The sequence below is a fragment of the Dipodomys merriami genome, unplaced genomic scaffold (assembly GCF_024711535.1).
Source record: "Dipodomys merriami isolate MVZ:Mamm:240054 unplaced genomic scaffold, mDipMer1.0.p SCAF_32, whole genome shotgun sequence".
Taxonomy (NCBI): Eukaryota; Metazoa; Chordata; class Mammalia; order Rodentia; family Heteromyidae; genus Dipodomys; species Dipodomys merriami.
Genome location: NW_027204715.1, coordinates 6,568,176 through 6,595,940, shown reverse-complemented (window position 1 = coordinate 6,595,940; position 27,765 = coordinate 6,568,176). Strand labels below are relative to the sequence as shown.

General features: G+C 55.7%; 1 protein-coding gene across 1 annotated transcript in view; it reads right to left on the bottom strand.

Annotated features, from left to right (window-relative positions):
- The window catches only part of Ankrd33b (ankyrin repeat domain 33B), a 59,861-nt gene extending 33,078 nt beyond the window's left edge, over positions 1-26,783 (bottom strand). The window contains exon 1 of the mRNA XM_070042188.1: positions 26,409-26,783. Within this exon, the coding sequence (XP_069898289.1) occupies positions 26,409-26,738 (330 nt within the window). The 5' untranslated portion in view covers positions 26,739-26,783. The remainder of the gene's footprint in view (positions 1-26,408) is intronic.
- Between the last annotated feature and the right edge of the window lie 982 nt (positions 26,784-27,765).

Here is a 27,765-nt window from a genome sequence, read left to right as displayed (position 1 = left end):
AAGCCAGTCCAGGTAAGAAGTGAGATCCTATTCAAAAAAACAAATAAAGACAAAGGCTAGGCAATGGCTTAAGAGATAGAGCACCTGCCCAGCAAGCACAAGGCCCAGAACTCAAGCCCCAAGACCCCCAAAAAGAGTCATATTAAATAAAAAAGAACAAGTTAATCCTAACCATGTATGCTACTTAATACTACATACACACACACATATAAAATATTGCCATTTCAACACGCAATCAACACAAAACCTAGTGAGCTTTGGGCTGTCCCAAAGGTCCTGATGTTCACAAAGGGACTTGTGGTTCCTTTCTCTGTACCTGCCACTCCATTTCTTACTTTGCCATCGCATTTTCCTGTTGTGGTGGTGGTAGTACTGAAGTCTGGGCTCCAGGCCGTGTTCTTGCTAGGGAGATGCTCTACCACTTGAACCAAACCACAGTTTCATTAGGGTCTTGCACTTTTGTCACGAACAGGCCTCAGACTGTGAGCCTCCTCTCCTCTGGCCTTTCTAGTAGCTGAGATTATAGACATGCACCATCACCTCCCTCCTAGTACCCCTCAGGCTGTCTGAACCCTGACTTTCCCGTGTCTGCCTCTTAGGTAGCTAGAATTAGAGTCATGTGCCACCATACCTGGCTCACTCTTTTGGGTTTTTTTTTGGGGGGGGTATAGTAATGGGGCTTCTCTTCCACTTGAGCCACAACTCCAGTCCTCACTGGAGTCTGGGGGGAAGGGGGTATCAGCGGACAAGCATGGACGAAGCACATCACCTGCATGTAAGGAAAAAGAATAATGAAAGCTCTTAAGATTGTCAGGAAAACAGAGTGGGGCGGGGGATAAGAAAACACACAAAAAATGCAAGTGCCCTTAGCCACATCCTCCCCAGCCTCTCTGGCCTTTGGCTTTGCTCCAGCCTGGGAAGATACCTCTCACCTGGGTGTGAGCACAGGCCAGGGAAAGAGCAAAACACAAAAAGGGAACAGGTGGAGGAGGGGAAAGGGAGGGAGGAAGAGAGGGAGGGAAGAGAATGGGAGAGATGGCGGCAGGACAGAGGCACTAATCACTACAGCTGCTCCCACCCTGCCTCGTTCTTTTAACTCCACATAGGAGGCCCCCACCCCCTCACGAAAGTCTGCGGCAGGGACCATGATTGGCTTTAGGTCATGACAGGCGGGTTAAGATGACAGGCTGCGTGCTTGCAAGCTATGATGCCCACGAAGAGAGTTTGGCCTTGGTCTGTGGGCAGCAGGCCATCGGGCCACGGGGCATGAGTGGACAGGAAGCAAATGCTCCTTATTCAAGCTACTAAAACTGGGTTCGTTAACACGGTACACACAGCCCATCGTGTGCATTGCGTGTGTGCATTGTGTGTGTGTGTGCGTGCGCGCGCGCGCGTGCACCCGACACAGCCCATTCTCTGTGTGTGAACAGTGGGTGTACTTACAAATGCCACATGTCAATAGCCACCTATTCTGCCAGCCCTGAAGAACTGGCCTATTATACCTGGCCATTGCAACCCTCGGTGTGTGACTTGTACTTACAAAACAAATGACACAGGTCTTTGTCCCTCCGCTCCCCGAGGCCGGTGTGCCAGACCCACAAGCCATGTGCTGGAGCGCGCCAGGACCTGCCGGCTGGACCCACACTCCATGCCCAGGGCCCCGGCCGGACCAGCAGCCGGAGGTTCGGGCTTCATCTTGCATCCACATTCCAGGAAAGAAATGACGTCTCAGAGGCCCCTCACCCCAGATCCAGGGCCAGCCCCCCTGAAAACCAGAGGGCCGGAGAATGCCTTTCCAGGGACGCAATTTAAAACACGATCCTATGTTGAGGGATCTACACACACAGCGCCAGTGCAGCCTGGCTAGTTAGAACATTCCAGGCCATTGGCAGGGCTGGGAGTGAGGGCCTCATCACACAAATGTGGACAGGAAAGAGCGCTGGTCCCCGGATGGCACTAAGTGAAAATGTAGTAAGTAACAACAGCAAAAAGCAGTAGGATCCCTCCGTGGGTGACCTTCTACCTCGCGGGTGCACGTGTGTGTGTGTGTGTGTGTGTGTGTGTGTGTGTGTGTACATGTGTGTCACCTCCTTGTATCTCAGGCTGTCTAATCGGCCAGCACTGGGAGAGATGCTGTCTTGCCTTGCACCTCTAACTGAAGACAGTGCCCGTAGCCACGCCACACCATGCCACGCCATTCCATGCCACGCCATACCACGCCCTCCTCACCAGACACTGAGTCCTAGAAAGAGAGAGCCTGCGATTTTTACCATGGGTATACACAGTTAATAGCAAACTGCAAGGAAACAGAACCTAAGTTCTGCTCCTTAAATAATATGTATTGAAATGACAGCCAGCACAGCCAGAAGGTGGGGCCCTGTCTCCATACCATTCTGTGTCACCAATAGACCTTCCGTCCTTTGGTGGTGCTGAGGTTTGAACTCTGGGCCTCAGCCTGGCTCAGCCCGTAAACTCCTGGGCCACACTCCCACTAGTTTTTGTTGCGTTTCTTGTTTTTGAGATAGGCTTTTGCCTCCTGCCTGGGTGAGTGCCTCGCTCAGATCCGCCTAGTGAGTGTTCTGTGGTTAGGATGACAGGTCTTCACTGAGGTCTAGGCTTCCACTTCCAAGGTAGTTGGGATGACAGGGGTGAGCACAGGCGCCTGGCTACGAGCACACCTTTCCTGTTTATTTCTCAACTCCTTTCCCTCTTCTCACACTGAAGATGTCTGACAGAGAAAATCCAACGAGGCCTGCTGGGTTAGATTCTTCTTGGCCTCTCCCTCCCTGTAGCCTCCCTCCCTCCCTCCCTCCGGGGATGGAGGCAGGACTCTGTGGAAGGAGGCCTCAGCACCTCCATCAGATCCATAGGTCAGAGAAGACTGACTGCAGGCGGGGAGATCAGGGGAGATCAAAGTTTCTAGGACCCGCCTCGGGGGAGGAGTTATTAGCCAGACATCATGACAGCGAACTCAAATACCTCTTAGGTAAATGTCCACCATGAAGGGCGAAGATTGGCAATGGCCATGGCCGCCAGGAGAGCATCTCTGTCTCCTGGTATTCGCCCCCTTGCCCGTTCCCCCCTGGAGCCCAAGCTCTGGTGGACAGCCCTGCAGAGAGGCCCCCCGAGGAAAGGTGAACCCAGACACCAGCCCATACCAACTCCCCCCCCCCCGACAGTGGGGCGTGGCTTCGGAAGGGGACCCATAGCCCCCACCAAGTCCTCTGGCAGACAAGCACAGTGGCAGTCACGTCTTTCCTTCATGTGTATTGAGTGCACAAAGGAGTTTCACAGTCCTGTTTCCACAAACGTGTTTTCACTGTATTTACCTTCACCTAGGCTGTTCCTGAGCCACAGAAACTATGGGAGAAAATAAATGGAAACATTTCCCTCCCCCACCCCCCCCAACATCAGGCCACACTGCACATGTGTACATGCGCATCCAACACCAGCTCCTCCTGAGGGGGTGGGCAGGACCGGCGCCTGACTCCTGCACACCCAGCACACCTCCTGACTCCTGCACACGCAGCACACCTCCTGACTCCTGCACACGCAGCACACCTCCTGACTCCTGCACACTCAGCACACCTCCTGACTGCACACCCAGCACACCTCCTGACTCCTGCACACCCAGCACACCTCCTGACTCCTGTACACCCAGCACACCTCCTGACTCCTGCACACCCAGCACACCTCCTGACGCCTGCACACCCAGCACACCTCCTGACTCCTGCACACCCAGCACACCTCCTGACTCCTGCACACGCAGCACACCTCCTGACTCCTGCACACCCAGCACACCTCCTGACTCCTGCACACGCAGCACACCTCCTGACTCCTGCACACCCAGCACACCTCCTGACTCCTGCACACCCAGCACACCTCCTGACTCCTGCACACCCAGCACACCTCCTGACTCCTGCACACCCAGCACACCTCCTGACTCCTGCACACCCAGCACACCTCCTGACTCCTGCACACCCAGCACACCTCCTGACTCCTGCACACCCAGCACACCTCCTGACTCCTGCACACCCAGCACACCTCCTGACTCCTGTACACCCAGCACACCTCCTGACTGCACACCCAGCACACCTCCTGACTCCTGCACACCCAGCACACCTCCTGACTCCTGCACACCCAGCACACCTCCTGACTGCACACCCAGCACACCTCCTGACTGTACACCCAGCACACCTCCTGACTGTATACCCAGCACACCTCCTGACTGCACACCCAGCACACCTCCTGACTCCTGCACACCCAGCACACCTCCTGACTCCTGCACACCCAGCACACCACCCGATGCCTGCACACCCAGCACACCTCCTGACTGCACACCCAGCACACCTCCTGACTCCTGCACATGCAGCACACCTCCTGACTCCTGCACACCCAGCACACCTCCTGACTGCACACCCAGCACACCTCCTGACTCCTGCACACCCAGCACACCTCCTGACTACACACCCAGCACACCTCCTGACTCCTGCACACCCAGCACACCTCCTGACTCCTGCACACCCAGCACACCTCCTGACTCCTGCAGACCCAGCACACCTCCTGACTCCTGCACACCCAGCACACCTCCTGACTGTATACCCAGCACACCTCCTGACTGCACACCCAGCACACCTCCTGACTGCACACCCAGCACACCTCCTGACGCCTGCACACCCAGCACACCTCCTGACTCCTGCACACCCAGCACACCTCCTGACTCCTGCACACCCAGCACACCTCCTGACTCCTGCACACCCAGCACACCTCCTGACACCTGCACACCCAGCACACCTCCTGACTCCTGCACACCCAGCACACCTCCTGACTCCTGCACACCCAGCACACCTCCTGACACCTGCACACCCAGCACACCTCCTGACTCCTGCACACCCAGCACACCTCCTGACTCCTGCACACCCAGCACACCTCCTGACTCCTGCACACCCAGCACACCTCCTGACTCCTGCACACCCAGCACACCTCCTGACGCCTGCACACCCAGCGCACCTCCTGACTCCTGCACACCCAGCACACCTCCTGACTCCTGCACACCCAGCACACCTCCTGACTCCTGCACACCCAGCACACCTCCTGACGCCTGCACACCCAGCACACCTCCTGACGCCTGCACACCCAGCGCACCTCCTGACTCCTGCACACCCAGCACACCTCCTGACTCCTGCACACCCAGCACACCTCCTGACTCCTGCACACCCAGCACACCTCCTGACGCCTGCACACCCAGCACACCTCCTGACTCCTGCACACCCAGCACACCTCCTGACTGCACACCCAGCACACCTCCTGACTCCTGCACACCCAGCACACCTCCTGACTCCTGCACACCCAGCACACCTCCTGACTGCACACGCAGCACACCTCCTGACTCCTGCACACCCAGCACACCTCCTGACTCCTGCACACGCAGCACACCTCCTGACTCCTGCACACCCAGCACACCTCCTGACTCCTGCACACCCAGCACACCTCCTGACACCTGCACATCCAGCACACCTCCTGACGCCTGCACACCCAGCACACCTCCTGACTGCACACCCAGCACACCTCCTGACTGCACACCCAGCACACCTCCTGACTCCTGCACACCCAGTACACCTCCTGACTCCTGCACACCCAGCACACCTCCTGACTCCTGCACACCCAGCACATCTCCTGACTCCTGCAGACCCAGCACACCTCCTGACTCCTGCACACCCAGCACACCTCCTGACTCCTGCAGACCCAGCACACCTCCTGACTGCACACCCAGCACACCTCCTGACTGTATACCCAGCACACCTCCTGACTGCACACCCAGCACACCTCCTGACTGCACACCCAGCACACCTCCTGACTCCTGCACACCCAGCACACCTCCTGACTGCACACGCAGCACACCTCCTGACGCCTGCACACCCAGCACACCTCCTGACTCCTGCACACCCAGCACACCTCCTGACTCCTGCACACCCAGCACACCTCCTGACTGTATACCCAGCACACCTCCTGACTCTTGCACACCCAGCACACCTCCTGACTCCTGCACACCCAGCACACCTCCTGACTCCTGCACACGCAGCACACCTCCTGACTCCTGCACACCCAGCGCACCTCCTGACTCCTGCACACCCAGCGCACCTCCTGACTCCTGCACACCCAGCACACCTCCTGACTCCTGCACACCCAGCACACCTCCTGACTCCTGCACACCCAGCACACCTCCTGACTCCTGCACACCCAGCACACCTCCTGACTGCACACCCAGCACACCTCCTGACTCCTGCACACCCAGCACACCTCCTGACTGTATACCCAGCACACCTCCTGACTGCACACCCAGCACACCTCCTGACTGCACACCCAGCACACCTCCTGACTGCACACCCAGCACACCTCCTGACTCCTGCACACCCAGCACACCTCCTGACTGCACACGCAGCACACCTCCTGACGCCTGCACACCCAGCACACTTCCTGACTCCTGCACACCCAGCACACCTCCTGACTCCTGCACACCCAGCACACCTCCCGACTCCTGCACACCCAGCACACCTCCTGACTCCTGCACACGCAGCACACCTCCCGACTCCTGCACACCCAGCACACAGTCCACGTCTGCCCTGAGAGGTAGCTGACTGCGCTGTGGTCACATACACATGCTCGTGTGGAAATACGTAATGGTCATTATTACTGTCCTAACAATCATGGAAACTGACTGGCTGGCACATATGCTGGGTGCCGTTGGATAGAATATATTCCAAAACCGGCTATGAAGAAAACTTCCCCTCGCGGCTCCACACAGGACTCACCTGCTCTTAGACGTCATGAGAACAAGGTTCTCCTGACCCCCACCAAAAAAAAAAGTTCTCTTTCTGAAATTACGAAGACAAAAGCCCCCCCCCACCCGCAATTTCCCTACGGCACAGTCAAGAGAAGACGGTTAAATAGTAATAGAAAGTGCGAGCAGACATATTCTAATGCACAGCTGTTCAAACACAATCTAACCACGCATAGAAAAATAAAACAGCAAGAAGTGCCCCAGGATTCAGCAGAGGCCATTTCTGTCTGACGAGGATATCTGGGACCCTTTCTCTCGGTTTTGTGCCCAACGCGTCTCACCTTCCAAGCCCTCCCGCCCTGCCCCCATCTGCCCCAGACACTTTTTTTGTGCCAGTCCTGGGGTTTGAACTCAGGGCCTGGGCACTATCCCTGAGGTTTTGGGCTCAAGGCTAGTGCTCTCCCACTTGAGCCACAGCTCCACTTCTGTTCTGCGGATTACAGATGTGAACCACTGTACCCCGTCTTCATTTCTTTTCATAAGCCCCTGGGTGACGCAGTGCGGGAAGGGTTGTGCGCAGGGCTGGTGTGCCGGGCCAGGCCCTCGGACGGACAGTGGAGCCAGCCTGCCCAGGGATAGCAGGCGCACGGCTCGTAGCCCCTCTTGAAGGGCAGCAGACACTTCCCTGTTAGGATCAGTTTTTCTCTGACTGAGGCAGCACATCCCCTTTCTCGTCACACCCATGTGTATCCAAACCAATTCCAGCCCAGGTGCCACGGACACCATCCACGTGCCTGCCTGCTCGCCAGTCTCGCCTACCACCAGACCCCGTGTGCCCAAGGAAGCTCTCAACACAGGCAGACACACACTGGCCACAAGGAGCAGGTCTGACTAAAGGATCTTGTGCGCGCCCGCATGCGTGCATGTGCGCATGTGCATGCTCATACTGTGGATGAACTCAGGGCCTGGGTGCTGTATTTTAGCTTTTTCACTCCAGGCTGGTGCTCTATCACTCCAGTCAGCCACTGGAGGTAAGTCTCACAAACCTTCCTGCCCAGGCTAGCTTTGAACCGTGACCCCCAGATCTCAGCCTCCTAGCCAGGATTCAGCCATGAGCCATCAGCACCTGGCCAGACTGCAGAATCTGAGGGCTCAGACTTGCCTCCTTGGTGCGGAGACTTAGACGATGTCCACAGAAAACGTGTCCCCCGGAGATAGGAGAGGGGTCCCACTAACTTGTAAACACCGCCCCCTCCACCCAATAGTCCAGGGCCCCTGAACACGGGTGCTGGCCGCTCGCGCGGGGCCTGGCTGGGCCCCGGGCAGACCAAGAGGAGCACTGAGGCCTTTCCTCTCAGGAAGCTCAGTGTGTGTCAGGAAGTAAACAATGACGACACCCGGCTGGCCCAGGGGACTGTGGGAGCGCAGACAACGGAAACTAGCCTGGAACTGGGGGGTGGGGCGGGGGGCTGGCACCAACTCAGGCTGAGCCTTCATGGCCAAGCCGTAGAAAGATGCCCTGCGGGACCAGAAGCAGCCTGTGCCAGGACCAGGAGTGACCCTCCTCCCAGGCCACAGGGAACGCATCCTGGAGTCTGACAGGTGGGGAGGGGGGGATCCTGATTACATCCCAGGAGGGGGCCAGGTCCCCTTCCTTCCACAAACCTGGCTCTCGGTGGGAGAGGCAGCCTTGTCCTTTCTTTCCATTCTCAAAATATTCTTTACACGCACGCCCCTCCCTGCTTGCTCTAAGTAAAACAAGCTGCCAACTCACGTGCGATCAGAGATAGACATGAAGCTGGCATCTGTCTGTCTGACTCAGCCATCGGAGCGAGCAGCTCCACCACCACGATCTCAGCTCCCTCCGGGATATCTGTTCTGCGGGTGTTTATTAATGTCTCCCAATATGGGTTTTTTTTATGTAAAAAATTTAAATTATAACCTTTTCCAAACGTGAAGGTACCTGATAGCGTTAGTCATCAGAGGGATGCGAATTAAACCCACAGAGGTACCACACACACCCACCAGAATGGCTAAAATTAAACACGCTGACAATACCAAATGTTGGCGAGGGTGTGGAAGTCTGGTGTTCCCCACGGGAGGGGGTGGGAGCCGGGTCGCCACACTGGAAAACTGGCAGCACCCATTCAAGTTCAGCACCGGCCCCGCCCAGATCTGCCCCCAAGAGAAATTACATGGGTACCCACGGCAAGACGGGTACAGATTGTGTAAGACAGCTTGATGTAGAACTAAACTTGCAAACAGCAAGTGTGTGATGACACACGCCTATCATCCCAGCACATGGGAGGCTGAAGGGGGAGAATCAAGAGTTCAAGACCAGCCTGGGCTACATACACAGCAAGACTCTACCTCAGAGAGACAGAGAGAAACAAACAGTACAAACCCTGCTAGCCTCAAACTTAGGAAAAGAATACACGACACATGCAGCGATTCTGCTTCCACTCAAACACACTGTCTTGAACAAAACAGCCCACAGGCCAAAAAGTGCCAATACACATACAAAACCAGCAAAGAAGCCAACACTCTTAGCAAATGCACCCAGGGCCAGAACTCTAACAACCAAGGAGAGGAATCCCACGTGTCCCCAACATACATTCGACATGAGTAAGAGGCTCACATTAGCAAGTGTCATTAATGTTGAGGGGAGCAGGCATTCTGTTGTCATGGTTTGTTTTTTTCCTAGGCAGGAACCATCTGTCCCTCTCCTGGGAAGAACAAGAGATCCCAGGCACAAGCAGCATCTTTGCAGACGCCTGTGAGCCGTGCGGCAGCTTCTCCACAGAGCCCAGGGCAAATAGCTCCACGGCCAAACCCTGCTGGAAACAGCCATCAGCAAGCCAGCCCCGGACATGGTGGCTCCAGCCTGTAACCCTAGTTAACTGGGATCAAAGATCAGGAGAATGCAATTTGGAGCCAGTCCTATGGCGGGGGAGGTCGGGGGAGGGAGGGGTCATGAGACTCCAACCCCATCAATGGCTGGATGCAGTGGTGTGTAGCTGCCATCCCAGCGACGTGAGGAAACACAAATAGCAGGACCAGGCTGGTCCAGACCTAAAGCGAGACCCTATCTCGAAAATAACCAGCACAGAAAGGGGCTGGGAGTATGGTTCAAGGGGCAGAGTACTTGCCCGGCAAACATGAGGCTCTGCGTTCAAACCCCACACTACTGCCAAAAAAAGAGAGAGAGAGAGAGAAAAAAAGCTGGGCACTGGTGGCTCACGCCTGTCATCCTAGCTACTCTGGAGGCTGAGATCTGAGGATCATGGCTCAAAGCCAGATCAGGCAGGAAAGACCGTGAGACTCTTATTTCCAATGAACCACCAGAAAACCCGAAGTGGTGCTGTGGCTCAAGTAGTAGAGTGCTTACCTTGAGCTGAAGAGCTTGGGGACAGTGCCCAGGCCCAGAGTTCAAGCCCCATGACCGACAAAAAATAAACATAAACACAAACTTAAGTCCAGATCCTAACCCTGTAAACGTGACCTTGTTTGGAAGCGGGGTCTCTGTAGGTAATATTTTAGGGCAGTGGGGACAGACACAAGGAAGAGCATATGAAAGTGAGCTACGCCACCCCCCAGGCAGGAGGTCCCTGCAGGAAGCTGTGGGGAGCTGAACTCTGCCTTCCCCTGGCTGTGGGGACTGGTGAGAGAAGTCAGTTCCCACGCGCAGACCTCCAGGGTGCGGCCACTTCCACGGGCTTTGGAGGGATTCCCATGCCCTCCGCCAGCCCAGAGCCCCCTTCTCCAAGCCCACAGGCCTGGCCCCGCCACACACCTGCCTGGACCTGTCTTCCCTCCCATCCACGTCCACACTCCTTCACAGGACAGCAAGCCAGGTCGGATGGCTCCTCCCTCTTTAAAACGGCCCTTCCTGACTCTCCCTCTCAGTGGAAAAGTCCAGAAGGCCAGGGTGGTGCTGTGCCCAGATCCCAGCCGCACACAGCTGGCCCAAGGCGCTCAGGCTACCCAGCCCCTCCCTCTCCCTTCTCCCCCCCACCCCCCACCCTGGGGCTGGGCACCCTCAGCCCAAGTCCAGCTCAGCATCCTCAGGGCGCTCCCCGCCGGGGCTGGGTCACGGGCTGCCGCTGCCGTGCGTGCTCCATGCGTGCTCCCGGCCACAGACCCCACACAACTGCAGCGGCCTCCGGCAGGCCCAGACCCCATAGCTCTCTCTTGGGTCCAGGAGGCCCAGAACATTCTCTGTCCTGGAGGGGAGGGGCTTCTGGCCACACCTCCATCACAGTTATCATCGCAGACTCTCACTTTTCACCTGGCCAACAGCTCTTCCCCAGCCTGCCCTCACTAGACACGCGCGCCCCATCTTGCCACCTGACCCCGGAGGCCACCCTCCCCTCCCCCATCGGGGCTTCCCGTCTGGCAGCTGGGAGCTCCTGGCATCACCTGTCAGTGAACTCCCTTCCTGTTACCTCATTTTCTGCCAGGAAGTTGTTATTCTTAGAGTCCTGCCTCACCCCAGCTAATGGAGGAGACGCCCAGCAGGGACTCGGAGCCTCATTGCTCAAGGCCCTGTGGCTCCCGGAGGCTTTGCAGAGTCTATGAGGATGGATGGATGGATGGACAGATGGATGGACGGATGGATAGACAAAAGCTTGAGAACCAGCAAGCCAAAAGGATCCAACCAAGAATATGTGTGTGTGCATACATATTTTTTTTTCTTTTTTGCCCATCCTGGGGCTTGAACTCAGGGCCCGAGCGCTGTCCCTGAGCTTCTTCTGCCCCAGGCTAGCACTCTACCACTCCAACCATAGCACCACTTCCCGCTGTTTCTGTGGTACTGAAGAATCAAACTCAGGGCTTCATGCATGCTAGACAAGCACTCTGCCACGAAGCCACATTTCTAGCCATACACACACACACACACACACACACACACACACACACACACACACACACACACTATACATTATATATTATATAATATACGTATTTGTGTTTATTTGGCAACAGGGAGTGTGAGCCACACCTCTACCTAGAATTCTGGAATGTTCCTGAAACAGGAAGCACTCCCCATCACTGCTGCCCGGCTAGGAGAGCTCCCGGGGCTCTGCTCAGCGGCTTGGTTCACTGCAGAGACTCAAATTCAGCCATCGTCCCCCCACCACCACCCTGGGGTGACCCCTCCACCACCCCCGTGTACCAGATGCAGCAAGCACATTTAGGTTAAGTCAGGGCACCAGCTCAACAGCCAGGAAGAGCAGCCTGAGAGGCAGCAGGAGGGCGGGGGAGGGGCTGGCCTCACCGGGAGGGGGGGCCGTGGGGGCCACAGCCAGCTGCTGGGGAGGTCCCGGGAGGTCCACTGCCTCGCTCTCGCTCTCAGAGGGAACTAGCCATGCAAAGAATGTGGGAACAGCACCTGCAATCCCAGCTACTCAGAGGCTGAGACCTGACCATGAAAATATGAAGCCAGTCCTAGCAAGAAAGTCCATAGGACTCTTCTCTCCAATGAACCACCAAAAAAGCCAGAAGTGGAGCTGCGGCTCCAGTGGTAGAACAGTAGCTTTGAGCACAAAAAGCTCAGGGATGTCACCCAGGCACTGAGTTCAAGGCCCAGAACCCACACCAAAAGAAAAAAGAATTTTGGAACAAGTTCTAGAAGAATCAGCTGTAGGCCAGGCAGTGGCGAGAGCCACTTCCAGGGGGCCTGGGACAGCTGGAAGCAGAAGGACGGCCCTCCTGGTAAAATCCATGAAGCCAGGCCGGGCACCGGTGCTCAGTCTGCCATCCTACCTACTCAGGAGGCTAAGATCTGAGGATCCCAGTTCAAAGCCAGCCCGAGCAGGAAAGTCCGTGAGACTCTTATCTCCAATAAACCACCAGAAAACTGGAAGTGGCGCTGTGGCTCAAGTGGTAGAGCGCTAGCCTTGAGCTGAAGAGCTGAGGGACAGCACCCGGCCCCAGAGTTCAAGCCCCACAACCAACAAAAAATAAAATAATAATAATTTAAAAAAGAAGCAGCTGCATGGCTCTTCAGGCTGGTGCCATCCCCACGCTGTCTCCGGTGGGCGCTGCCTCCTGGTCCAGCTAAAAGTGAAACTGTCCAAAACAATAAGAGCATAAAAGGCTAGAGGTGTGGGTCAGGTGGTAGAGCACTTGTCTCTGAAAACTGAGTACAAACACCAGCACCATGAGGAAGAGGAAGGGAAGAGGAAGGAAGGAGGAGGAAGGGGGAGGAGGGAGGAGGAGGGAGGAGGAAGAAGGAGGAAGGAAGGAGGAGGAAGGAGGAGGAGGGAGGAGGAGGGGGAGGGGGGAGGGGGGAGGAAGGAGGAAGGAGGGGGAGGAAGGGAGAAAGGAGGGAGGAGGGGGAAGAGGGGGGAGGAGGGGAAAGGGAGGAGGAAGGAGGGAGGAGAGGAAGGAGGGAGGAGAGGTAAGAGGAGAGAAGAGGAGGGAGGAGGGGGGAGGAAGGAGGGAGGAGCAGGGATGAGGAGGGAGGAGAGGAGGGAGGAGCAGAGGGAGGAGGGAGGAGAGAGGAGGAAGGAGGGAAGGGAAGAGGGGAGAAGAGGAGGGAAGAGGAGGGGGAGGGGGAGGGGGAGGAAGAGGAGGATAAAGGCCTGTAGCTGTGCACACTTGACTGGAGGTTTGAAAGTCCCTTTATGTGCGGAACTGTTTCCAGCCTCAGTGGCGTTGATTTGCTTTCGCAAAATAAAATCTGACCGTGTCATGTAGGAGTATATTCACAGCACCTGATCATTTGCATAGCGTTTATCCTTCTGACTACCAGGAATTTCAACTTTTCATAAACAGGACAGCACGGCTGATTGGAATGAAGGAATACTTTGCAAATCACGCCCAGAACACGTGCGTGGCTCCTTTGCGAAAGCCAGCCATGTGGGCAGCTAGCATCATGGAAGAAAGCCCACGTGAGCACGTGGTGGCCGGCACTGGGGCGAAGCAGCTGGGTGACACACCAGTCTACGCAGAGCTGTTAACTTCCTGTCCACACATCTCCCCACGAGACTCATTTGCACACGCAGATGGCGCGGGGTCACCACGCCTCCGAGCCCCCGGCCCTGCCTCTGATTCATTCCTTTCAGTTCTGCTATTCAGCTACAGGTGCTCTCCACCATTCTCAAGCCAGAAGTAGGGACGCTGATCAGGCGTCCCAGACACCCACCTGCACACTTCTAACCATGACGTAAGCCAAGTGAGGTCCCAGAGCTCCAATCTGCAAAGGCAGGGCTGCAATAAGATGAGCTCAGTTGAAGAAACAGGGTTAATAGCTAAAGCTTTGCCAAGAGAAACAACAAACAGATCAAAACGGAGTGGAAGAGGCTAACGTAGTTTAAAACTGCAAAGGACGGTCCTAGCTCCAAACTGACCCTTCAAGCAACAAGGTAGCTTTATGACGTTCATTATTAATAATCTGAATATTACCTGTTTCAGCTTCTAGACTCAAAGGGCCTAATTCCAGAGTCTGGAAAATGCCATTCATTTCTTCAGGGGAAAAGATGCGGAAGACAGCGTGGGGGGGGTGGGGTGTAACTCAGTGATCGAGAGCTTGCCTCGTAGTCACAAGGCTCTGGGTTCAATCCCAAGCACAGCAAAAAATGCAAAAATTAAAATAATAAAGTCAAAGAAGATAGTATGAGAGGCGGATGGGGGAAGAAAATGATGGAAAGTTAAAAATGTCCCCACCTAGCACAGGAGAAGAACGGATACTAAAGGAACTGAGGGTGAGATGAGACGTATCATATGAAGCCAAGCATGCTGGGGCCCACCTGTAATCCCAGCACGTGGCAGGCCGGGGGCTTGAGTCTGAAGCCAGCCTGGACTATGTAGCAATTTCTAGGCCAGACTGGGCTACCTAGTAAGACTCCATCTCAAAAATAGGTATTCAAATGTACATTCATACATATACACGCGTTTACACAAAGGCTTAGGATAACTATGTAGGAAAACTATGTTTGGTTTCTCACCAGCAGAGAAGTGCTACCACAGAAAGTGTGGATGGCTGGATGCTGGGAGGGCTGGCGGTGTTCAGAGGTAGGGGGGTGGGAGTCGGGGAGAGGCAGGGGGCGGAGTCGGGGAGAGGCAGGGGGAGGAGGCAGGGAGAGGCAGGGGGAGGAGTCAGGCCCAGCCTCCACCACCCATCCTGCTACCACTGCAAGCCCACGGGCAGGGAGTGTCTTTCACTTTTGGTGTGTGTTGCTTTAACAGAAGATGCTGCTGAATAAAAAGCCATGGGAAAACAATCAGACAGATGGCCCAGAACAAGCCGTTGTCTTTAAAGGTGAGTAAGAGCTGCAGAGCAATCTGCACAGAGGCTGGAATATGCAACCAACTCTGCTGAAAAAGCTGGTTTCTGAGAAGCCAGAAAACATGCAAATGTGCCACAAGTCAACACACAACACCAAAGGATTAGGGCAAGCCTAAGTGTGAACACACACTTATATGTATATGCATGTTCGGGGTATACAAACATTCACCCTGAAACAGTTTCCTGATCATGAAGACAAATATGATGAATAAATAACTAATCAAGTGGCTCATGCCCTAACTACTCAGGAGGCTGATACGTGAGGATCACAGTACAAAGCCAGCCCAGGCAGGAAAATTCACGGGACCCTCATCTCTAACCACCAAAAGGCCAGAGGTCTATCTGTGGCTCAAGTGGTAGAACACTAGTTTTGAGCACAAAAGCTCAGAGACAGCACTCAAGCCCTGAGTTCAAGCCCTAGGACTGGTGCATGCACACACACACACACACACACACACACACACACACACACACACATACACACACATTGATATACACACATATGCATACACACTCACAAAATGTGCCTGGGTACATAAAACACATAACAATTACTTGCATTAAAAATCATGTTAAATGGGCAGGGAATGTGGCTTAGTGGTAGAGTGCTTGCCTAGTACTCATGAAGCCCTAGGTTCGATTCCTTAGTACCACATAAAAAAATAAAAGAAATTAGAGGCTGGGAAGGTGGCTCAGTGGTAGAGTGCTTACCTTGTATGCCTGAGGCCCTGGGTTCAATTCCTCAGCACCACATAAGCAAAAAGAAAAAAGCCGGAAGTGGTGCTGTGGCTCAAGTGGTAGAGCGCTAGCCTTGAGCTGAAGAGCTGAGGGACAGTGCCCAGGCCCAGAGTTCAGGCCCCACGACCGGACCCCCCCCAAAAAAAAAAGTAAATAAATAAAAGAAATTAAAGGGAAAAAATTTTTAAATCATGCTAGAAAGCAACTGAAAATCAGCAGTCACAATGACTGATTTTACACAAAGGTGTAGGTAAATGTCAGCAGAAGTATATTAAACATCAGCATAAAGCACGCACAGTATTTTACTCAAATGGGTAAAGAGCTGGTAAATGTATGTAAAATATAGAGAGCCATATTAGTAAGCAAAGTAATATGAATTAAAATATTAATGAGACACCATATGCTCCACCATAAAGATTCCATTTCAATTCCCACAAACAACAGACCCCTCCCTAACGGGCTGGCAGCGCCACCGCCGCACAGGAAAACGGTACACCAGACTTCCTCGCCTATCTGCAGCCACACCGAGTCCCGAAATCCACCACCACGAAAGCACTGGAGGAAGAGTCAGGTGGCCACTTCCACAAACCTGGCTACGAAAAAGCAATGTGAAGCACGGCAGCGAGGCCAGACACCAGTAAGAAATACACAAACCCGACAACACAAAAACGTCCACTTTCCCAGCAAAACACGCACAGACCACCAGGGACTTGCACCTTCCACGGGGAGACCTTCCCTTCCACTGAGATCAACAAACCTGACTCCAGACAACCCCCTCCCAAAAGATAAACTGATCAAATCTGTTTGAGTCCGCATGGAGGCCCCTCTCCCACCCAGGCGCCAGCCCTGCCAAGAGTTCTCAGTCTCCTTCCTTCCCCAGAAAAACACATGCGCGCGCACGCGCGCGCGCGCGCGCGCGCACACACACACACACACACGCACACACCACACACAAGCAGGGCTAATGAGAAGGGAGAAGCCTGCTGACACCACAGGTATGGCCAGCCATCCAGACTATTACTGGTGCCCAGTGGGACTGGTGAACTCAAACAGCACCCAAGATTAAGTATGGAAAGTCAGGATTACATAATAGAAACACGAGACTTAAAACAGAAGGAAGAGGATCAAGCAGAGCTCAGGGTAACAGCCTCATCTCTCGAGAACATAGAGACTGTGTCAAATACATTAGCCAAGAATTATGCACAGGGACAGGACAGAAGGAGGAGACCAAAGCAATATTGAGAAGATCAAGAGTTATGAAAATAGGTCTGGGAAGGGGGCTCAGTAATAGAGTGCTTGCCTTGCATGCTTGAGGCCCAGGGTTCAATTCCTCAGCACCACATAAGCAGAAAAAGAAAAGCTGGAAGTGGTACTGTGGCTCAAGTGGTAGAGTGCGAGCCTTGAGCCGAAGAGCTGGGGGACAACGCCCAGGCCCACAATTTAGGCCCCACGACCAGACCTCCCCCCCCAAAAAAAAGAGCTATGAAAATAATTAAAGACCCTCTTTCTGGAAGGGGAATTGTTCTGTAATTCACTGTGTTGTCAGGATAAGCTAGGAGATGGTGCAGTAACAAGCAATCCCCAACAACAGAGGCTTATATAATAGATGCCTGCTTCCTGCTCACGGTGCATGCCCAGTGCAGGCTAGCTCTCCATGCTTCTTTCCCTTCCAGGGCTCAGGGTGACAGAGGAGAATTAACCTGGAAGAGTGCTAGCTCAGAGACAGCACCCAGGCCCTGAGTTCAAGCCCCGTGCCTGAAAAAAAAAAAAAAAAAAAAAAGCTCTCTAATCAAAAGTTACTCAGGTCACTTCTTGCTGAATTGTCCTGGACAAGTAACATGGCCACAGGTGATAGGATGGAGAGAGAAGTCTGATCCTGCCCCAGGGAAGAGCAGGTGACCTGTTCTGTAACAGATATACCGCCTTGATCCAAACTCAAGACACAACGGTTTCATGAGAAAGAAATTCGATTAGAGCTAGGAACATGGCTCAGTGGTAGAGCGCTTGTCTAGCATGCATGAAGCCCTGGGTTTGATTCCTCAGCACCACATACACAGAAAAGGCACTCAAGTGGTAGAGAGCTAGCCTTGCGCAAAGAGAGGCTCAGGGACAGAGCCCACGCCCTGAGTTCAAGCCCTAGTACCAAAAAGAAAGAGAAGAAATTCGATTGGTATTCAAAGGCCTGGGTAAATCATGGTGCTATTTCTGAAGTACACACCAGAAATAACCCCAATGTCCACGGAAAGTCACAAGTTAAATACATAAAAATATCCAGGAAACAGAATGTATTGTCAGATTTGCCAATGTAGAAAGACACCCAGACTTCGTTGCTATGGAAACAAGAAAGTTACATGTACCATATTAGCTGTCTGGGAAGTTACACCTAAAACATGTAATCACATTGAGATGATGATTCCTTTATCTTTTGATTTTACCTTTGTTACCTGAATATTTGATAACAAGCATATATGACTTGGGATGCTTCGAGGACCAACAAAGCTATCTCCATATTTTAAAAATTGATTTAGTGTGAAAGGATACAGCAAAATGGGACTGATCTAAAAACAAAGGTTCAGAGTCAATATGAGATATACTAAAATACCCATACATCACTGCATTATTATTATAGCAAGAGTGCAGAAACAACCAGAATGTCCCCAAATTAGCAGACAGCTACGAGTATGCAGAAGATGGAGTTTAAAAATCAAGATTCTAATATGGGCATGGTGACACACACCTGTAATCCAGCTCTTGGGAGGATCACAAGTTCAACACTAGCATGGATTATGCAGTTGAGACCCCATTGCAAAAGAAAAAGAAGAAAATTAAGAAGTATTTCTGATACAAAAATAAGCTAAGAATATGCTAATTAATAAAGCAAGAGCCCAAACTATATTCATAAATGGACAGGAACATGTAATCATATATTTTTTTTCCACAGCACAGATCATCAAAGAATACCTGAATGTTAACTCTTACTAGCCTGGTAGTAAAGGCAGCCTGTCTTGTTTTCTTCTTTTACATTTTTCTCTTTGTTTTCCCTCCATTTACCCCCAGTGAATATTTCTATTAGAAGCAGAGACATAATCTAATAAATATTACTGTTCACTGCTGTCAGAAGAAACAAGGATGATTGTAAGAGTACAATCTTGTGTTCTTGCAGGGGGAACACAAGACCTTCAAGATCTGAGATCAGACACACCCCTCACACAAAACCTGCACACACACCGACTTCACCACTCCCGGAATCTAGCCACAGGGACACTCTCCCACCACTCAGGCTGCCAAGTTAAAAGCCAGGGTCCTTGCCTGAAGACTCTTAGCTCCAAATCACCACCAAAGGCCAAAAGTGGAGCTGTGGCTCAAGGGGCAGAGGGCCAGATTTGAGCCAAAAAGCTCAGGAATGGTGTCCAGGCTGAGTTCGAACCCCAGGCCTGGCACTAAAAAAAAAATGTTCTGTACAGGTGTACAGATGCATGTACTGGTAAAAGCCCAGGGTTGGCAGCGCTGTTGGCAGCGCTGTTGAGTTAAATGCCACGACACAAATGAGGGTCGAGGGACGTGGAGGCAGACTGGGGAAGGCCTCCAGCAGCTTGGGAGATCTGTGGCATCGGAATCTGCCCACAGGGGAAGAGATGGACAGCAACTTCTTTTCTTTTTGTCGGTTGTGGGGCTTGAACTCTAGGCCTGAGCGCCATCCCTCAGCTCTTCAGCTCAAGGTGAGCGCTCTACCACTTGAGCCACAGCGCCACTTCTGGTTTTCTGGTGGTTTATTGGAGATAAGAGTCTTAAAGACTTGGCTTTGGACCGTGATCCTCAGATCTCAGCCTCCTGAGTAGCTAGGACGACAGGCGTGAGCCACCGGCACCCGGCTGGGACAGCAATTTCTAAATGATGCCCTACCTTCCTCCACAGCTCAGGTCATCCTCCACCCCGGGACCTCCACCTCAGAGCCTCCTCCACCGGAGCTATATGCTGGAATGAGAAGACTGATGGGGCATCTGCTTCTGGTGAGGACCGAGGCGGAGCCACACAGTGGCCAGAAACCCAACCAGAGGACCCCAGGGCTATTCCCCACACCCCACAGGACCTCTTCCTGAGGGCACAACAGGGCAATGGGCAGTAGGCTGGCAAGGAAGACACAGCACGTGGTGCTCTAGCTAGTTCTAGGGTCTCTCGGCAGCTGCATGGAGCCTGGGCATCTACACGGACGGGCACCAGCTCCAGCAGTGGACACGGAGACGAAGTCACACTGACCCGGCCAGCCCCTCGGGACCACAGCACACCACCAGCCCTCCTGCCAGCTCCCCAGCTGCTCTGCCCTGCCTTCTGACTGATCTAGAGCATTCTACACTTTTCCACCAGCCCCATCTGCCTGGGATGCTCTTTCCTAGAGTTGTGAACAGCATGACTTTCTCTAATTTTGGGTCTATACTCAAAACCTCCTTCCTCAGCGCGGAGGAGACATGTCCTCATCCATCGACAGGACTTCAGAGGGGAGCTCTTCTCCCCTCCTGACCTAGATCCCCGCCCAGCTGCACAAACTCGGGCGGGGCGGGGCGGGGCGGGGCAGGGCGGGGCAGGGCAGGGCAGGGCAGGGCAAGGCAGGGCAGGAAGGACAAGGTGCCCTCTCTGCCCAGCCTTCTACCTCCAGAGCAGCCCAGCCTGGGAGAATCTGCTCATCAAGTGCGATGTTACATTCAAAGGCAGCAGCGTCATGTGGAAGAAAGATTGCATGCAAACTATTTGGAGTAATATTTCTTTTTTGTGCCAGTTCTGGGGCTTGAACTCAGGGCCTGGATGCTGTCTCTGAGATTTTCTGCTCAAGGCTCGCATTCCACTACTTGAGCCACAGCTCCACTTCTGGATTCAGGGAGGGGAGCTATTTACTGGGGATAAGAGTCTCATGGACTTTCTAGCCAGACCAGCTTTGAAAAATGATCCGCCGATCTCAGCCTCCTGAGTAGCCAGGATTAGAGGCGTGAGTCACTGTACTCTGCTGAGAATTCCTAATACCCAACTTCATCTAAATCCTCCAAGAAGGAGCTACTGAGACACTCAGCCCCACACAGAAAAAAGCTTCATCCAGACTCACATGAGGGCACCAGAGCATATGCACACAAAGACATGCATGTGCACACAGAGACACACATGCACGCACATGCACATACACACCCATGCCTGGACACCCACCACGCTCTCAGTGTTATTCCCAAACTTACATGAAACCTATTATCTTTATGCAGTTTAACCATTTCTTTACATTCTTTTAATTAACAAGAATCAGAGCCAAGCGCCAGTGGCTCACGTCTATTATCCTAGTTATTCAGGAGACTGAGATCCTAGGATCTCGGTTCAGCAGTGACATCCTAGTATGTCATGATTCCGGATTCCTGGGTCTCAAGAAACTGATAAACATGCAAAGAAATGGTATCATACAGACCCTGATCTCTAAATGATGCCTGATTGTTTTCCTAAATACAGCTTAAAATAGACACTTAGGAAATTCAAAGTATAATCTTAAACTCATAGGCTTAAAAAAAAGCATAATGTAAATTAGAAGAAAGCAATAAAAATGTTCTATATTAGACTTTAGGCAAATTTCCTGAAGTGAAGCTGCAGGAAGAATTATAAAAATTGTAAGAACAGCCAGGTGCCAGTGACTCACGCCTGTAATCCTAGCTACTCAGGAGGCTGAGATCTGAGGATCATGGTTCAAATCCAGGCTGGGCAGGAAAGTCCGGGAGACTCTTATCTCCAATTAACCACCAGAAAACCGGAAGTGGCACTGCCGCTCAAGTGGTAGAGCACTTGCCTTGAGCTGAAGAGCTGAGGGACAGTGCTCAGGCCCAGAGTTCAAGCCCAGAGATCAGGACTAACCAGAAAAAAAAAAAGTAAGAATTATAAGAAAAAGCTTCAAGGAAGGAAAGCAAACAGGAGGGCTGAAAGTGAGCAAATAGTAAAGAGTACAGGTCCAGGCCAAATAAAACAAATAAAATCGATAGACAGCATAAAACATTAAAGAAAATCAGCATAGGATACTGATTAACCAAAGGTTAAGAAGAAAATTCCATAGCAACTTTGTAACACTTAAAAACCTTAGGAGTGTTTCCTACAAGAAGAAAAAAAAGAAGTTGCCACCGCCAACCAAGAAAAAAAAAAAGAAGTTGCCACCGCCAACTGAGGGAGACAAGAGGAAATCGGAACCGTCCAATGACTGTTAAAGCATGACAGATCAGAGGAGCTGGTGACACATGCCTGTAATCCCAGCACTCCAGAGGCTGAGGAGGGAGGATTGAGGGTTCAAGACCAACCTGGGCTTCATAGTGAGAGCCCTGAGTCTCAAAAAATAAAGAGAGAGAGACAAAATTGTAAATAAAGAAATGCTTGGGCTCCGCACACGGCATCCTGTCCAAACAGAGGGCAATGAGCACTCCAGCATGTTCTGGAGTGTGCTGCCAGTTCATCTCCGCTCTGACTGCAGCCATCATAGCCCTCGGGCCTTATGTTGATGAGTAAGTGATGAGTGCCCAGAAAATGGAGGAGCTGGGGGGGGGGCACGTCCATGTTCCCGTGTCTACAGTACCCAGAGCACAGGCGAGACCACCACCACCACCCTGGCTTCTCATGGAAGCCCCCAACTTCCCCTCCTTCCAGCAGCCCCGGGTCACTGTGGATGTGGCCAGCAGAGGTGGCTTCTGCCACCACCGACAGGGCTTGGCACTGCCAGAAGGGGCTTTCCTAGACAGGCCCTAGAACCACCTCCCTGGACCCACCCCTCACCCAGCCACAAGCCCCGGGCTCTGGGCCAAGGCGTCTGGGAGCAGGCGTAGATTTCCAGGCTGGAATTGGCCTAAATTCAGCAGTAGTGGTGCGGAGCCTGGGCCAAGCCCAAGCCGGTCCCCTCCACGGGGAACGGTGGCCAGCCTGCTGGAAGGGGAACTGGCCCAGGGAGGAGCTGGCTCGCCCCGGCTCGTCCTGCCATCTGCCCTGACCACGCTGACTGCAGACCAACGCACAGACGCTCCCTCCGCCAGCTGATCTGGGCGATCCCTTCAGGAGACCCAGGAGGGAGAGGCTGGGGGCAGGTGGGTCCCTCACAAGGTGGGCGTGGTGGGAGACCCGCCTGGGAAGGTGTGCGGCTGGAAGGACGGAGGAGATGAAGAGTTTGCTCTGCCTCCAGCTGCCTGCCATCACTGGCCATAGGTCTCCCCAGTCTGGGACCGGAAACTCCTGGCTACTTAGTAGGCAGAGATTTGAGGACGGCAGTCTGAACCCAGCAGGATAAGAAAGTCCATAAGACTCTTACCTTGAATTAAAAAGCCACCAAAAAGCCAGAAGTAGAGTTGAGGCTCAAGTAGCAGAGTTCTAGCCTTGAGCACAAAGCTCAGGGACAGTGCCCAGGCCTAAGTTCGAGCCCCAGGACCCACATACATACGTGTACACATACATATACATGCACACACACAGTATTGTTTAATATGCTAGCCAGCCAGCCATTGGTGGCTGTTGCCTTTAACCCTGGCTACTCGGGAGACTGAGACTTGTAGGATCACAGTTCAAAGACAGCACAGGCAGCAAGTCCATGAGATTCTATCTCCAATTAACCAGCAAAAGACTGGACCAGAGGCATGACTCATGTGGTAAAGTACCAGCTGTAAGTCAAAAAGTCCAGCAAGAGTGCAAGGCCCTGGGTACAAGGTCCTGTACTGGCACAAAACAAAACAAAAAGAGCCTCTCTCTGCTGTGGGGCCCGTGAGATCAAGCTATGGTCAGTAGGGAAAGAGGCAGACAAAGCCAGGTGCCAGTGGCTCACACCTGTAATCCCAGCTATTCAGGGGGCTGAGATCTGAGGATCACAGTTCAAAGCCAGCTGGGGCAGGAAAGTCCGTGAGACTCTTATCTCCAATAATCTACTCAGAAAAAGCTGGAAGTGGTGCTGTGGCTCCAGTGATAGAAGCCTAGCCTTGAGCACAAACAGCCTCAGGGACAGCACCCAGGCCCTGAGTTCAAGCCCCAGGACCAAAAAAATAGAGGAAGGGGGCAGACATTTGTCAGCCTCTTTGCCAGGAGCCCAGGCCTTCCTAAGATGACCTGAGCAGACACCTTCAGTCCCAGCCCCCCGGGGAGTCCCAATCCAGTGTTCCCTTCATCCACCCTCCACTGCCCGGCCCCAGGCTGGGGCTGAGCGCAGCGCTAATGAGCTGGTTCTATGCACACACAGGCTGCCTGGGAGCTGCCCTTACGCCGCGGTTTAAACAGCAGAGACGCTTCCTTTCTTTTCCTTCCCACTGGCTGAGAGGGGGCCAGACGGGACAGGGCAAGAAGCTCTCCCACTTCCAATGGCCCACCCACCTGGGGGAGGGGTGTCTCACACAGAACCCCAGATCCTGTGACGGAATGCCCCTCACTGGGAAGACGGGAGCTCCTCATCACCCCCCACCGGGTCCAAGTCCTGACAGGCCTCCCCCCGGAACTGCACAGAGGAGCTGGCGCTCTGCCACCAGTGCCGCGGTCCCTCAACGCCACCAAAGCCTGTGGCTTCTCTAACGCCGAGAAGGCCTTTGCGCTTGCCTTCTCGGCCTGGGGCGCGCGGTGCACATGCCTCCCTGGCCCGCCACACCACACGTGTCACCGCCGCTCGCTGACCGGCCTGTTTACAGTCCCAGCCCCCAGCAAGGTGCCAGCATGCCCGGGTGCCGGTTTCCTCAGGGGTGGGCAGAAAGGTTCCAAGTGGCCTTAAAATAGAAACTGCCAGGTGGTGAGGGCGTGAGCCACGGGCACCAGGGGCACACCCGGCCCGCGCTGGCCCTGGCGCGCTCAAACTAGTTCCTTTCCTGTTTCTTGTCAGGTGAGCCTTGACATCTTCTTCTCTCCACGCCAGACCACGACCAAATCCCAGTGCCGGGAAGGCCCTCAGGCACCTGCCCCCCCCCCAGGTGCATTCTCTCTTCACTGCATTCTCCTGCAAGGCCCAACTCGCTGACCCTTCAGGACACCCAAAGGCAGGGGCTACAGGATGCACCTTCGAGCCTCTACCCGGCACTCAACACTTGATGGCATGTAGCCTCCACCACACCTGACTCTTCCAGCAGCCAGTTAGAAGACTGAAGCTATTTTTATCGGTAAGCTCTCAGCTTAACAGGACGCAGGCACTGCTCCTTCCGAGGGAAACAGAAGCGCTCAGGAGCCTGGCCCTTTGGCCCCATGATTTGATTTTGAACAGAGGAAGAGACTCCAAGCTGAAAAGCAAGGGGCTATGCTTCTCCATCTTCGTGATCAAGAGAAAAGGAAAAAAAAAAAGCAGAAGGAATGGCTTTTCCCAGCATGAGGAAGACGCCAGGTCTGGAGGGGACCAGAAAGTAAGCACGGAGCGGCTGGGTCACCTGCGCCTGCAATCCTAGCTATTGGGAAGCTGAGATCTGAGGATCACAGTTCAAAGTGAGCCCAGCGAGACAAATTCCAGACTCTCCAATGACCCAGCCAAAAGCGGAGCGTGGCTCAAGTGAAGGAATACCAGCCTGCAGCAAGAAAAGGAAACTGAGTCAGGGACTCGGGTTGCACGCAGCCTTGGGTGCTGAGGCAGGACCTTTGGGGCGGGGTGCCCGGGTGCTGGCCGGAGGGGGAGGCCGGGGGGACCCCCAGCCTGCCCTGCTCTCAGCTGTTTTCAACTTTGGCCTAGGAAGGAAACAAATGAAAGCGCGATGCTCGGGAAGCTGAAGGGGGCGCGGCGGGCGCTCGGGGCGCCGGCAGGCCCACCGCGGAGCCTCCGGCCTCTCCTACCTGTGCGCTGGGGGGTCGGGGAGGGGAGGAACGGCCCCACAACCATTGGGCAAGGACAGACTCCTGCCTCAAACCTCACCTAGGTTAAGCTGATAGGGGGGCAGCCACCCAAGGACCCCAGGGGCGGGAGGTGGGGGGAGACTCCTGGCCTTGCCTACCGGGGAGAGGGGGGCGGCTGCCAGCTGGGACACAGGGGGACCCGAGAGAGAAGGGGGCCCCTCCAGTGCCAGGCGGCGACAGCAGAGGGCCTGGGACCCAAGACGTGAGCCCCGCCCCGCCCGCGCCACCCTCGGTCCGCAGCTCTCCTCCGGGCGGGGTGCGCGCAGCGTGCGGGGTGCGCGCAGCGTGCGGGGTGCGCGCAGCGTGCGGGGTGCGCGCAGCGTGCGGGGTGCGCGCAGCGTGCGGGGTGCCGCCATCGGCGGGGAGGCGGGGGGGGGGGGGGGCGGGGGTAAGCCGCGGGTTGTTTCTCCCCGTGAGCGTCTGGCGGGTGGTGCCAAAGCCAGTCCTTCCGGAACCTTCTCAAGATAACTTTTTCTGAGCGTCTGGCGCGCTCCGAGCGCTGCCACACTCGCACACTCACGCGCACCCACGCGCGCGCGCGCGCACAGCTCGCGGACCCCGGGCGCTCACCGCGGGGGAAGCCCCGGGCGGCCGGGGCTAAAGGCGGGGACGCGGCTCCCCGCGCCCGCGGAGACCCGGCCGGCGCCGGGGGAGGGGGCGCCCCACAGCCCCGGCACCCCACCTCAGCGCCAGGCGGCGGGGCGGGGCCCCCGAGGGCGGCGATCGCGGGGCGCGGGGTGGGAGCGCGCTTACCCGGCCGTTGCGGTCGGTCTCCCGCACCTCCTCGGGCCGCGGCCCTCGCCGCACGAGCGCCCGCAGCAGCTCCACGTCGTTGGCGCCGGCGGCGCGCAGGAGGGCGGCCGCCGCCTCCGGGACGGGCTCGGGGACGGGCCCCGGGACGGCCGCCCCGCGCCCCGCGCCGCCGCGCTCCCCGCCGCCCGGGGGGTAGAACGCGTCGTCCGTGGCGAGGCTCCGGGCGTCCTCGCACCCCTCGTCGTCCTCGGGGTCGGCGGGGGCCGGCGGGGACGGGCAGCGCGCCCCGCCGCCCTCGGGCCCGGACCCGGCCAGCAGCAGCAGCACCATGCCGGCGCCCGGGGGCACGGGCCGGGCACGCGGACCCGCAGCGCCGCTCCCCGCCCGGCGGAACCAGCTCGCCCGCGGCCGCGGCGGCGCCCGGGGAGAAGGCGAAGCCCCCGGGGTGGGCGGAGCGGCGGGCGGGGCGGCCCGGGCGGGGCGGGGCGGGGCGGGGCGGGGCGCGCGCCGGACTAGAGCCGAGCTAAGCCGGGGCTTCCTTGGGCCCCGGGGACCGTAATCCCGCGGATGTGCTCGGGAGCCCGGCAAGTGCGCACCGGCGAACCCAGGCTCAGAGAACAACACGCAGGACAGAGGCGGCGCCGCCCCCCGGGGCGGGGGAGGTGGGGGGGTTGGGGGTGCCGCGCCCCCAGGGGCGGGGATGGAGTGGGGTCGGGGCGCCCCGAGCCAGACCGAGGGCGGACGGACGAGCAGCCTCAGAGCCCGAGTCCATTACCCCCCTACTCCCGCCCCCCTGTCCCAAGTTGTGAGGCCCAGTTCCACCCGGCCCGGCCGTCTGCGGACCCGGAGACCCGGGCGCACGCGGCGAGGGCGCGATCGCGCGTGGGGAGGCCCCCGGCGGGGCCTGGCGCCCGCGGGACCCGGGCCTCCCCGCCGCGGACGGGGCAGAGAAGAGCCCGGGGACTGGGCGCACCTGGTGGGGAAGGCCGGCGCCCGCCGCTCCGGAGCCCAGCCCGCGCCTGGCCCCGCCCCGGCCCCGCCTCTGCGGGCGCCCGGGCAGATTCGCCCCGACGCCGGAGCCCACGGCCGCTGCCCGCCCCGGCTCCCCACGGGCCGGCGCGAGGACTCCCCAGCCGGAGCCCTCGCTCTGCGGGTGAGGACGGGGGCTGGACCAGCTTCTTGCGGGACGGTGCGGGCGTGGGCCCGCCACGCTGAGGCCTCCGGGATGTGGAGGCCTGCCAGCCCTTCGCCCCGCGTGTCTCTGCCGCCCCCCGCCCTCGCCGTCCACAGGTGAGGGGTCGCCCCCCAGGACACAGCCTGGCCACCGCGGGGAACTGGGCCCAAAGCACCAGCGTGG